At 30.6% G+C, this 13,330-nt stretch overlaps 1 protein-coding gene across 1 annotated transcript; it reads right to left on the bottom strand.

Moving 5' to 3' along the window:
- Positions 1 to 243: 243 nt before the first annotated feature.
- LOC131613046 (E3 ubiquitin-protein ligase PUB22-like) lies at positions 244 to 1,918 on the bottom strand. Its single transcript, XM_058884765.1, has one exon. The coding sequence runs from the start codon at positions 1,748 to 1,750 to the stop codon at positions 488 to 490; it is 1,263 nt and encodes a 420-aa protein (XP_058740748.1). The 5' UTR covers positions 1,751 to 1,918; the 3' UTR covers positions 244 to 487.
- Between the last annotated feature and the right edge of the window lie 11,412 nt (positions 1,919 to 13,330).

The raw sequence follows: 13,330 nt of genomic DNA, 5'->3' as shown, positions 1-13,330 counted from the left end.
GCACAGATTTGTTAATAGTTAGAATCAAAATCATATCTATTTTCTATTCTCTCAATTTTCTCTAAATAGTTAATTTTAGAAATATATGAGATTATATTAAAACAATTATACACTTCAAAACATTTAAAAATTTGGAGATTCAACAATATGTGTTAAAAATATTTTTATATTCTTTAGAACATTTTAAAAATTATAATAATTATAATAAAGAACTAATAGAGAAAGAAAATAAGAGATTCCAATATTTAAAACTGGCATAAAGTATGAATAATCATTGGAAAAATAATCTGTGTCAATAATTTATTGCACAGTGTGTACTCAATATTTATCAAGAATCATACATCAAAATGTAAGCATTTGCTATCCAAATAACCTAACTATCATTAATTCCTAAATATTGTATTTTCCATCTAATTTTGTACATGATTAATAAAATATTCCAAATCAAAATTTAACTTCCCATCTAATAAACATATACTAATTAATTTCAGATATAATTAGGGTATGATGAAAGCAAATTACTAGGTATGCATGGGGAATCTCTCCAAACCCTAGCATGCATCTTAAGAATCTCCCTAGCTTTCTCCTTAGTCTTGCTTCCACAATCAACTTGAAGAGCCAAACACAGTTTAGCAACAACACCAAGCTTAAGCATTTCTTGAACAACATTATGAGTTGCAGAGAATCTCGAAACAGACAACAGAATCCGAACCGCTCTATCGTTGGCGACCGACGAAACCCTAAGAATCTTCTTCGAAACAACAGCTAGTCCTGCACCATGTCTCAGAAGCTCAGCTCTTCCTTCTGCACACTGACAGAGACATTCCAACAAAACCAGCATCATTTCATTTGGTTTTCTGTCTTTGCAATTTTCTAACAGAAGTTCTATCAAGACAGGAACTGTTCCTGCTTCAACACCTTTGATTCTGTTTCTTCCACATGGACAGAGATGGATTAGTGTATGAAGTGCCGCTTTTGATACCTTTTGTGATATTTGATCCTTCAAAACTTGCACCAGTTCGACAAATAATGCAGTTTTTTGATGCACTAACTGAACTGATTCAGCTACTCCTGTCATAGACTTTAGTAAGTAAACTGCGTAAGCTCGTGATTCGAAGAAACCTTTCTGCATAACTTTTGTTAATGATTCGATAAATTCGCCGTTTTTGAAAGCTAGTAGATTCTTCAGTCCAGCTTCAGATACATGAAGGTTATGAAGTATGCTTAATGCTTCATCAACCGGATTAACGTTAGACTCAGATAATAATAAAGACGCGGAATCTATGTTACTACTATTGTTTATCACAATAGAAGCTAAGAACTCAACAACACCAGCTTCTTCCATGCAACGTTTATTTGTTTCGCTTCCAGAAGCAAATGATCTAAGTTTTTTGAGACATTTAATTTGAATGGTGAGATTTGAATGAGAAGCTTCTTTGATGAGTTTAGTGATTTGGATTTTGTTGATAGGTGGTTTCGGAGTTGGGATCCTTTGGATTCCTTGTGAAGCGTTTAGTGTACACCATGCTTGAATGAGTCTTCGAAGTGTGTGGTTTGGTGTTAGATCAGTGTAATCTGATAGCTGTTGTTTGGTGATCGGACATGTTTTGTTGTTCCTTGAGAATAGCCATTTTTCGATGCTTTCTCGGTCGTAGGTTATACCGGTTGAGACAGTTACTGGATCCTTCATGATTTCTAATGATATGGGACAGAGAAAATAGGTAGGAACATCGATCTCATCATGATCCATTTCTTGTAATAGAAAAAAGAATCTCACTGCTACTCAGATGACTGCTTGTTCAGACGATTAGTTTATGCAGTTGCGAAGAGATATATCTGCCGAAGGAAAGGTAAGGAAGGATTATTCGATTGGAGAATTGAGTTTGTGATGGTTTGAGAGTTTTGGAATGAATTGATAAGAAGGGTGGGGTGGTATTATTTATATGAAGAAGCGTGTGATAAATGTGGGATTAGTCAAAACACGGAAAAAACTATGAGGGGCCGAATGAAGAGAGAGGGGAGAGAGTGTGGGCGAAGACTATTCAACATTGGAATGGAATGGCTCAACTAGTAACAACTTTAAATTACTAAGTTGTCAACGCCAACTAGACACACAAAAAAAAAATTATTAGGCACATGGGGATATGCTGTTTGACAGCTTCTATTTGCTTATATACAGTGTTTTTGTATTAACTTACTATCATTTGCGTGTAATTGTAGAGACTAATTTCTCAACTCTACAAAGACCATAATAGACGGTTGTTAGTCTGAGATTTTCGACTTAATCTTTTTTACATGATTGTGAGAAACAAGGTGGATATAAATGCTAAGTATAGATACCTAAAGTTTCGATTTTGACACCAAGTGGAATTTTCATAAATTCGATAAATGAACTTTTCGACGGACATGATTGAGTGACTTGAAGACATATTCGAAGCAGTAATATTGGTTTAAAACAGTTTGAGAACCAAAGACACGTGGAAGTATATAAAAAGACGAAAGTCCACCAATACTACATATAATGCTTTTCATGACGAAGCTTTCATGTCGTCCAGAAAAAAAATCGAAGTTTTTTTCTAAGACGCGCCATATATATATATATATATATATATATATATATATGAGAAGGGATATATTTACTCTAGGAGTAAGTTATCAAGACTTACTCCTCATCATGACCATCGATTCTTTTCAATCTAATGGTTAAAATTAATAAGTTATTAAATGTGGAGAGGGAAAAATAATACTCATTAATTTTAACCATTAGATTGAGAAGAATCAATGGTCATGATGAGGAGTAAGTCTTGATAACTTACTCCTGGAGTAAATATATCCCTCCTCTATATATATATATATATATATATATATATATATATATATATATATATATATATATATATATATATATATATATATATATATATATATATATATATATATATATATATATATATATATATAACCGAGGTGATATACAATCACTACAACAAAATTGAGTTTAGGCGATCACGGAAAACCGTGGCTAAATATATAAAAACCGTAGCCAAAACCTTTAGACCGCGGTTATCTAGGCGTGGAATCTTCGCCCGTTGTCTATTCTTATAAGCTACGGTTTTTCTGCTTTAGCCCACGAGTGAGAAAATGCGTCGCCTGAATATGTGAATAGGACGCGGTTTTTTTAACTAGTTTTAGAGTGCGATTTTGCGGTTTTTAATTAAGCTACGAGTATATAACTGTTGCCTATTGATTATACCACGGTTTTATAACTTAATGTTTAGTCTACAACTTATATTTAAGTCACGTTTTAAACCGTTGTCTAACCTCGTCTATTACTTGGCGGATCTCTGGTCGTCCAAAAGGACCCGTCTCCCGCCTATGATTCTTAGGAGGGCGATCTTCATCAGCACGGGATGCCTCGCACTATCGCTTTCCGCATGCAGTAGTTAAATCCTTAAGGAGGGGCTGAGGCAAGGCCACCAATTGATGTGGATCTTGCATCCGAATCAAATGCTTCCTCCTACTACCAAGGAAAATTTCAATCATATCCTCTACAAAAAATGGAGTACTATTAATGTGTATAAAATCGTAGATAGGGGATTGGGTCAGAAGGTTATTTTCATATCATAAATTTTACCCAAGTACTTCTCTGTCCCATCAACATTTTTTCATGGTAATTAGAGTACGAGAGTTCAGAGGCCGGAAGCAACACAAAATCTAGATAATCTCTTTCTCAATGGGGGAGGGCGCTCGAATCTATCCCTTTGATGGGATGAGGATCCAACATTCACGGTAAACGAAAGTGGGGGGCACCCATCGCCCCTGTGGTCAATAGAGAGAGCTTCACTGCCCCCTTAAGAGCACAAACCTATCTTTCCGATCCTCATAAGGGTCTGCATAGGGTTACAACAAATGTCTACTTGACAGGGTACGCGATATTATCCAGCCACTGTTGGGGAGAATCTTTATGCTAAAGAAAGAGAAGAACACCCAAACAGTGGGGCAATGCCCAGGTTACAACAGTATATTTGGAAAGCCCTAAGGATACTCCTTGGAAAATAGGCAATAAGCAATCTCCCCTAATCAAGGAGGAGCGGTTACCACCTATTAACCTATTAGGATTTTTTAAACTTCAGGCGCAATAGAATCTATAAATACCTCAAAACCTTAAAGTTCAAAAGGACGGATCAAAACTTAACCCACATAACGCATAAACACAAATCCTCTTACCTCACATAAATATTTTTTCATAAAATATTTTTTCATAACACTCTCATCTCATTTTTCATATATATTTTTAAATTTTTTCATTAAAAGTGGTTAAAATCAACCAAAAATACCATGTCTATGTCACCTTAAAACCTCCTAATCCCAGTCCCTTTGTAAAATATTCCAAAACAGAAACATAGTAAGATTTATGTGAACCGAGTCCCCTAATAAAAAGATGCCACTTAAAAAAAAACTGATAATCAGATGAGTTATCTTAGCATTGGTTTCCTTGTAAGATACTATTACTTTGATCAACTTTTGTACAAGTAAATTAAACTACACGTTAATAAAAGAACATGTGTTACACAAATATATTTGTCGGTAATGGTTCTGTTTTCAAAAACTTTGAAACTTTGAATAAAGCCACAGCCCCCACCAAAACTAAAATAAGTATCGTGCGGGCTGGTAGTTAGTTTTTTAATCTATAAAACGTGTGGTTCATGAGTAGCACTATTAAATAATCCATTTTTTTTGTCAGCTATAGCCATATTCATTGAAGGTCAAAACATAGTTTATGTGGACATGAAAAATACCATTATTTGAATATAATTTTCTGACCAAATTAAAAGGATAGACCTTTCTGATTCTCAACATGCATGAGTTGGACATTCATCACTGACCTGATGCATGCAAGTTGGGTTTGTTAGGTCCAACCATATACACTTCTGGATTTCAAAGGGTCATGTTGAGGACCAGCTATTAATTAATATTTGTCTGTATGTACCCTTCTCTGACCCTTGTATAATTGTTGAGATATTAATTAGCATAAACTAATTCTATGTTTAATAAGACTAATAACGTCGGCTAGTAAAAAGAGACTCTTGGAAATGTTGACTTCTATACAAAAATTTAGGTGCTGATAATATTCAAATGTGGACACTTGAAGTTGATTTTTGTACAGTGTTTTATTTAGATCTTTTATTGTTATTGAAATATTTAATAGTATTGCAAATTGTAACGGTTTGAACATGTTTATCTTAAAAAATAATAAACTTTTTTTTTTTTAAGAAATGGAGTTTTAATTCTAGATTTTCAATATAATTTTTTTATGACCTAACTTTTTCATTAATTACTACAGAAAAACATATGAATAATGACAGTTATTTTTGTAAATTGTAAGCGTCATGTGATGGAGCTTGATTAATATGCATATTTTATATATATATATATATATATATATATATATATATATATATATATATATATATATATATATATATATATATATATATATATATATATATATATATATATATATATATATATATATATATATATATATATATATATATATATATATATATATATATATATATAGATAAAGCTAACATGTGCTCCAATGGCACATGTTAAGAAATCTAAATATAGTAAATTTGTATTGGAAAACGTAATAAACATATTAATTATAATTTTTTTATAAAAACAATGCACAATTTCTAAGTAAAAATTTCTACATTTAGCTCTTAACATATGCTCTTAGGGCACATGTTAGCATGATCCTATATATATATATATATATATATATATATATATATATATATATATATATATATATATATATATATATATATATATATATATATATATATATATATATATATATATATATTAGTTTAGTGATTGGATATTTTTTAAATATAATTATGTTTAATTTATTTTTAAAATAATAGCATTATTTAAAAGAATGAGAATTGATATTGATTGAAATTGTAAATTTGAACAAATATTTTTAGAATAATTAAATATTACTTTTTTGAATACTATAAATTTTAATAAATTTGAAGTATATCACATTTTATCCTAAAAAAAAAAAGTTGTATATTTTCTTAATAAATTCACATATTATAAAACTTTTTTAATATTTTTTTCATTTTTAATAACTAATTTGTATTTTAATTATTGTTAGTAGTATTTCTTATGTACATAATAATACATATGTTCTGATGGCTATGCTCCAATTTATTTAGTATTATTTAGGGTTAAATATGTCTATGATCTTCTTAAATATTTTAAATTTTATTTTTAGTTCCTCAAAATATTTTTTTGTAAAGAATAGTCATTCGAAAAAATTTCATCCACATATTTGATTCCTAATACTAAAATTGTCACTAATTTAGTCGCAAATTAATAAACCGTTGCTAAAACTGTCGCTAAGTTATAAAAATCGTCGCTAAGTTGAAGGAGGGACCAAAAGTGTGGATGGAAAATTTTAGGAGGACTATTCTTCAAAGGAAATACTTTGAGAGACTAAAAATAAAATTTGAGATATTTATGAGAACCACAAACATATTGAATCCTATTATTTAACATATAAGATGGCACTACATATCGTAGAAGAAGAATATGTAAAATTTCTAGGAGATGCTCAATTTGAAGAATTTTAAAAGAAAATCGAAGAATTAAATTAGAAGCATTTCAAACGAAAATTTGAAGAACTTCCGTATCATTTAAAGTATATATTTACGGGGAAGAATCCATTTTATTAGTCATTATAAGCAACTCATTAATCGAAAGTGGAGAAGAAAAACTTGTGAAAATCTTAAAAGGATAGTCGAGATGCTCTCGGGTGGAGTCCTTATGATCTAAAAGGCATAAGACTTGTTTATTGTATGCACAAAACTAAGACGGAAGAAGAATACAAATCAGTCTTACAACCTTAGAGTCGATTGAACCCAAAAATGAAGGAGGTAGTGAAGAAAGATGTCTTGAAATTACTAAAAGCTATAGTGGTTTATTTGATCTTTATGGTGCATGGGCAAGTTCAATTCACATGGTCCATAAAAAATTCGGAATGACATTCATCAAGAATGAGAAGAACAAACTAATTCCAACTTGAAAATGAGTGGATGGAGGATGCGTATTGATTATAGAAGGTTTCGTTTGGTTACAAGGGATGACCATTTCCTACTACCATGCATGGACCATATGCCTAAAAGATAACCAGGTAAGGATTTTCACTATTTCTATGTCGGTTATTCCAGTTATAACCAAATTTCTTTATATCTCGATGATCAAGAAAAAGATAACATTCACATGTTTGTATGAAGTCATGCTTATAGGAGAATGTTGTTTCGCCTATGCAATTCACCCGTCACTTTTCAAATGTGCATGCTTTCTAATTTTTATGACATGATTGAAAATTCTTTTTTAATAAGCAAATAGATTTTATTAACCAACAAAGAGTACTAGGGATACTTTAACCCATTAACAAAGATAACAATCTCCAATACAGCTCTTAGAACTCGTATAATAAACCCTTTGGATGGTTACACCAATAAAAAACTATAAGTTAAATTAAATTTTGACCCTATTACAAGCCAAGTCCATGGGAATAGTTTAATATTGAAAACCATATCAGCAACATCCCTCACTTTATCTTTGAATAGAATTGCATTCCTTTTGTTCCAAATGTACTAACAAGCTATAATCAAAATGAATCATTCCCTTTTCTTGCTCACCTTTCCACTAAGTTGCTTTAAGAAAGCTAGACAATTCCCTAAGCTAGACTCTTTATCCACCATCTCAAAATCAAGCCATGATATAATTCTCTGTCACACTAAAAATGTTTTTCTACACTATAACATCAAATAAGTAAGGTTTTCCTCGTGGTTAAAACAAAATACACAGACCCTCTATTGTGCAATATTTAGTATTCCTCTTCTAAACAACAAGTTTTTTGTTGGCAGTCTGTCTAGTACTAATTTCCAGCAGAACAACTGAATTTTTGATGGAGTTTTTGCTTTTCATATTAACTTAGGTATCTTTCACTACTAGAAAAACAGCTTTTAGCTGCCCAGATTTAGTGTCGGCCACCGACACCGACACTAACTTTCAAAAGTAGTGTCGGTCAAACGGACACTAAGCTCAAGCTACAACCCATCCAATTAATGACTTTAAATATTATTTTTTTATTATACATTAGCTACGGCTTTATCGACACTATATTATTCTAAATTATTAAAAAAATTTATTTGACTATTTTGACACGGTCTAGCCGTTGCTAAATATGTATTAGTTTAACTTTTTAATAATTTTTTTTATTTTTTAAACGCTAGTGTCGGTTTGGCCGACACTAAATCTTAAATATTTAATTTACTAAATAGTTTTTCCATTTTCCCTCTGTTTTTTTTCTTGGCGTTATTATATTTTATTTACATATTTAGTTTCCCTCTTTTTTTCAGTTTTAGTGTCGGCTGGCCGCCACTAATATTTATTTATTTAGTTTCCCTCTTCTTTTTAATTTGGCGCTCAATTTTCGTAGTGTTGGCTAACCGACACTATGCATTAATATTTTTTTTCATTAATAGTCTCAGCTTGGCCGAAGCTAAGCAACATTTTTTAAAATAATTTTAGTCGATGATTATTAAATGAAATAGAAATTTTAATTAATTTATTTGTTTATTTATTTATTTATTTAGTCAATAATTAAGTTTAATTGAGGAAACAATTTAATAAGAAATAAACTATTAAAATAAATAATTTAATTTCTTATTTTACTAAGTGAATACGTATTAATTATTATTTCTTAATTAGTTTATTTCTTAATTATTATTTACTTAATGAAATAATTGATTAATAATTTATTTGCTTGGTTATTAATTTATTTAGTATTTCGTTTATTTATTTATTGATTAATAATTATCTTAAATGATTAAATAAATAATACTCCTATTTCATATCATTGCTTTAAATCAATTGAATAATTATCAATTAAAGCTATTTATTATCAATTAAACTAATTTTTCTTAAATCAATTTGTAATGTGGCTTCTGCTATTTCTCAAAAAAGAAAAAGAAATAAGAAACATTTCCTTTATTATCTGAGCCCTCAAACGTAAAAACCCTACAAACGAAAAACACTCAGCAAAACCCTTCGAGCGAAACCCTTCATCATCGAGTCCAGCAAATATGAAATCGAGATAGGAACGGTGAAGCCCTTAAATTCCATCGTTAGCACCAGCAAGTTCACTTTCTTTGTCATCCATCGTTTTCTTCATCATCAGTAAGACCCATTTCTTCATCGATTTCTATATTTCTGTATGGATTAATAGTTTATAGTTTATCTTTTATGTTCTGGGTACAATCTGTAAACCATTTTCAAACTATTTTGGTACCCATCTTCCATTAAGGGATATAAATAATGGATTTCTGGTCAAAATGTTTTCATAACATTTTCTATTTCTTTTAAACTGATTATCAAACTATGGAATTATTTAAGAATGACTTCTTAAAAAAACAATTTTTGATATATTTTGTTCTAACTGTTTCCAATATGTGTGCTTCTAAAATCTGATATAAAGTGTGTGAAAAGAATGACTTGATATCTGTAAGAAAGCGTGCTTCTGATATAAGTTGTTTCCAACATGTTCTAACTTGATATCTGATACAAAGTGTGCTTTTAAAGGTAAGAATGACTTCTGATGTAAACTGTTTTCAATATGTGTGCTTGCAATGGTAGATCTTTTCTTTTTGAAGGGTATAGTGAAAGATAATAACGTTTTGTAATTGTTATTTCTCCGGGCTAATTATAACATTTGAGTTCTGCAGTATCGCTTCTGCATCGTCGACATCGACACAACCAGGTATTCTAAAGTTTTGATAGCATTTATGTGGTTCATTATTTTTTATAGCTATATATAAATTACTTGGATCATGTTTTGCGATATCACCGACATCGCGCACCTATACTGTTATTTTATGAAAACATATGTGAAGTGAATAAATAGTTCCTAAGTCACTGTCAGTTACTTATGAGAGTAATTGCTAATCAGTTTAGTCAACATTGGCAACTGCATAGTACAAAACCTATTTTAGTAACATAAAGTTAGTACAAAACCTGTTTTCTTGAACGCAGTTAATAAGAAAACAACTTTTGTACAGCTGAAAGAAAAAGAAAATTGTACTATTAAGAAAATGCTAGAGGATTTATGTCCCTGCTAAATTTGCTTATTTTGCAACGGTGCCATTGCAACAGAACATAGAACATTTACTCTACGTCAACTTAATACAAAGTATTGATTTTAAGTATTGTACAAAGTATGTTAGAATCTAAATCTATTAGCCATGGAATAACCCCTAAAACACTATATTATCAAGCCACCTTCTAGCCTGAAGTGTCACACATGTAAAGAAAACAACTCTCTTTGAAGTGCAAAAACTTGGAAAATGTGTGGTAGTTAAAATTATTTTAAAATATGTGGTAGTTAAAGTGCATACTGTATTTTTTAAATGTGTGGTAGTTAAAGAATATGTGTGGTACTCTTTTTGCATGAATACATTTTTTTCTTCTAATATGGTAGTTAAAGAGCACACTGTATTTTTGCTATGTTTGGTAACACAAATAAAATAGCTTATAGAATACATATAGAATAAGCACTTAAATAGTATATTAAAATTTTAATGAATTAAGGCTCAAAATTAAAGAGAAATTACATGGCTGTGAATTAAAGATGAATATTACATTATAGTAATGAAGGCCGATAGGGTAAGTTATTATTCATGGAGTAGATACATACATGATTTATGCTTGATTTGATCTTTGTTTTAGTTTGTTTCAATATCATTTCATGTGATAATCCATACATATCTCCTGGTAGTAATGTACAAGATTTAGTTACAAAGAATCATCTATTAGTGGTTATTAATTATTACATCATTTATATACAATTGACACTCTGTAATCACACAACATCTATTATAGTGTCAAATTTTTAATCTTGGTTCATGTTGAGTTGAAGTAGAAGATATACAAATGTTATTTAGATATATCATTGTCCATAATGTTAACTTTTCAAATTTTGAATCTTGGTTCATGTTGAGTTGAAGTAGAAGATACACAAATGTTATTTAGATATATCCTTATCCATATCAATGAGTCACTCCTTGATGATAAATTAATATACTAAAAGTCAATTAATTTAATTTACTATAGTAGAACAAACAAGTGTAATCATTTTGTTATGACATAAGGTTCAACCAATATCTGGGATTCTTAATGGTACTACATATTGTCTAAACTTGTTTAAAATTTAAATGCAGTTTGAGATATTGGTTTAGAGCAAAGGGAAAGTTGTTGGATGATCAGGCCTTGCATAGGTACTACATTTGTTTTATATTTTATTAGATATTCTGATTTCAAACAATTTAATGAAATTAGTGAAATTGGCAAATGCATGAGCTGGGAGGTCTTTTATTGTTGTACTAAGAAATAACTTTTGCTTTAAGAAAGAACTTGATTGGAGAGTTTGTGAAAATAGAGACTCCGCAAAATTTAATTTTATTTTACTATTGTACATATGCATCTAAGTTGGTCCTATGTCGAGAGCCAAATCCCAAATGCTTAAGTTGTGAGTTAATAGGTCAATGCACATGACTGGTTTTATATCTAACTAACTCCCTGAACAAGAACCCTTTTGAGTTTTGAGCTTTCGTTTTACCAATGAACAATATCATTTTACATTGCTGAAATTCAACTTTCACATTAAAAATGGGGCAGGAGAGGATTATACTAAGTTATAACCACTTAGACAAGTGATTCTATTATACATTCAGACCATCTAGCCAAAAAGTTTGAACAATTGGCTTATCAATCGCCTTATATCAAATAATTTGTATATGGTTTGTATTGCAGGTGTGTGGCTGCATTTACATCTGATATAATATTTCTTCAAGTAAGTATGAATCCCCAAGTAACTTTAAGTTATATAGTCCACACGTAAGTATTATAGTCCTTTTGGTTTTACAAAAAGATCAGCCGCTAACTTTAAGTTATAAATTATTTACAGGAATGCTTGATCACATTATTGTAGAAACTGGCAATGTCAATATGCTTTTGAATCAGATTACTCTTGTTTCACTACTCGATCAAATCCTAACTTTTGCAGTCACCTAAACAATTAGAGAACACCATTATTTCATCTATGTTGGGATTAAATCCTAAAACAGATGGTGAAAGATCGATTGTTGTCATTGCACCATAAGCTCTTATTCTTTTTTCCCCTTGATATATATTTATGTTTAGGAGCTGAGTTAAATTACAATGGTATAGTTGTTAGTGTTTTCCATTGGCTCTCCAAATATGTGTTCTTCAGCTGGTATAGAAATTAAGTGTTGTGTCTTTTGTCATTACTTTAGTTAAGACAACTGGTATAGGTTAATTAGTTAAACACAACTTAAATTCTAAGAAAAAAAATATCCTTATGTGTTTTTTCTAGGAATATATTCTCCGACAATGGTGCTTCAACACCAGACAAAGCTTCATTGCAATAAATGCAGGTATGCCTTCTAAATGATCGTGTGTGACGTCTCTAATGTAAGCTTTTGTAAAGTTGACTCGGTGAATCTCAACTGTCATAATATTTCAAGGAATATATTGTCTCTAATGTAAGCTTTTGGAAATGCGACATTTCCTCAAAAGTCTATCTAAATCGAGATGTTGAATCGAGGGACGAATTCAAGTCATACAATTTATTAACCATTAAGCATTCATCACTTATTCAACTGACAGTTAATCCCAATGCTTATTATTTTCCTTAATTATATATAGTATAACAACATTGATACTGAAATTCAAGCTTTTATGTAGGCATTGGCCATGTATGCTCAAAGAGAAGTAAGTTGCATAACTTTAAGAGGTAAATAATAGTTGTTTATGCATATACATTATTATGCAGATCTTATGGATAGTTCTTTAAGAGGTATCATAGATTCACTGGGTCATATATATCACAGGGTAATATAGTTTGTGTTGAATTTGCTCTCACATTTGGCCTTTTATATGGATAACCAAAACTAGGCGTATTATTGACTTTTGAAAAGTTGACTTTAGCCTCGGTCAGGCCAAAGCTAAGCGTTTTATTGACCTTTATAAATTTGACTTTAGTGCCAGCCAAGCCGACACTACAGGTTTTTGAAAAGTTCACATTAGTCTCGGCGGAGCCGAAGCTACGGGTTTTGTTGACTTAAATAAAATTTGACTTTAGCCTCGGAAAAACCGACACTACCGATTTTATGGACTTTTGTAAATTTGACTTTAGTCTTGGTCACACCGACACTAACAGCTCTGT

Source organism: Vicia villosa, linkage group LG6, assembly GCF_029867415.1.
Source record: "Vicia villosa cultivar HV-30 ecotype Madison, WI linkage group LG6, Vvil1.0, whole genome shotgun sequence".
Classification (NCBI taxonomy): domain Eukaryota; kingdom Viridiplantae; phylum Streptophyta; class Magnoliopsida; order Fabales; family Fabaceae; genus Vicia; species Vicia villosa.
Note: the sequence above shows the minus strand (reverse complement) of the source record. Positions and strands in the feature narration are given on the sequence as shown.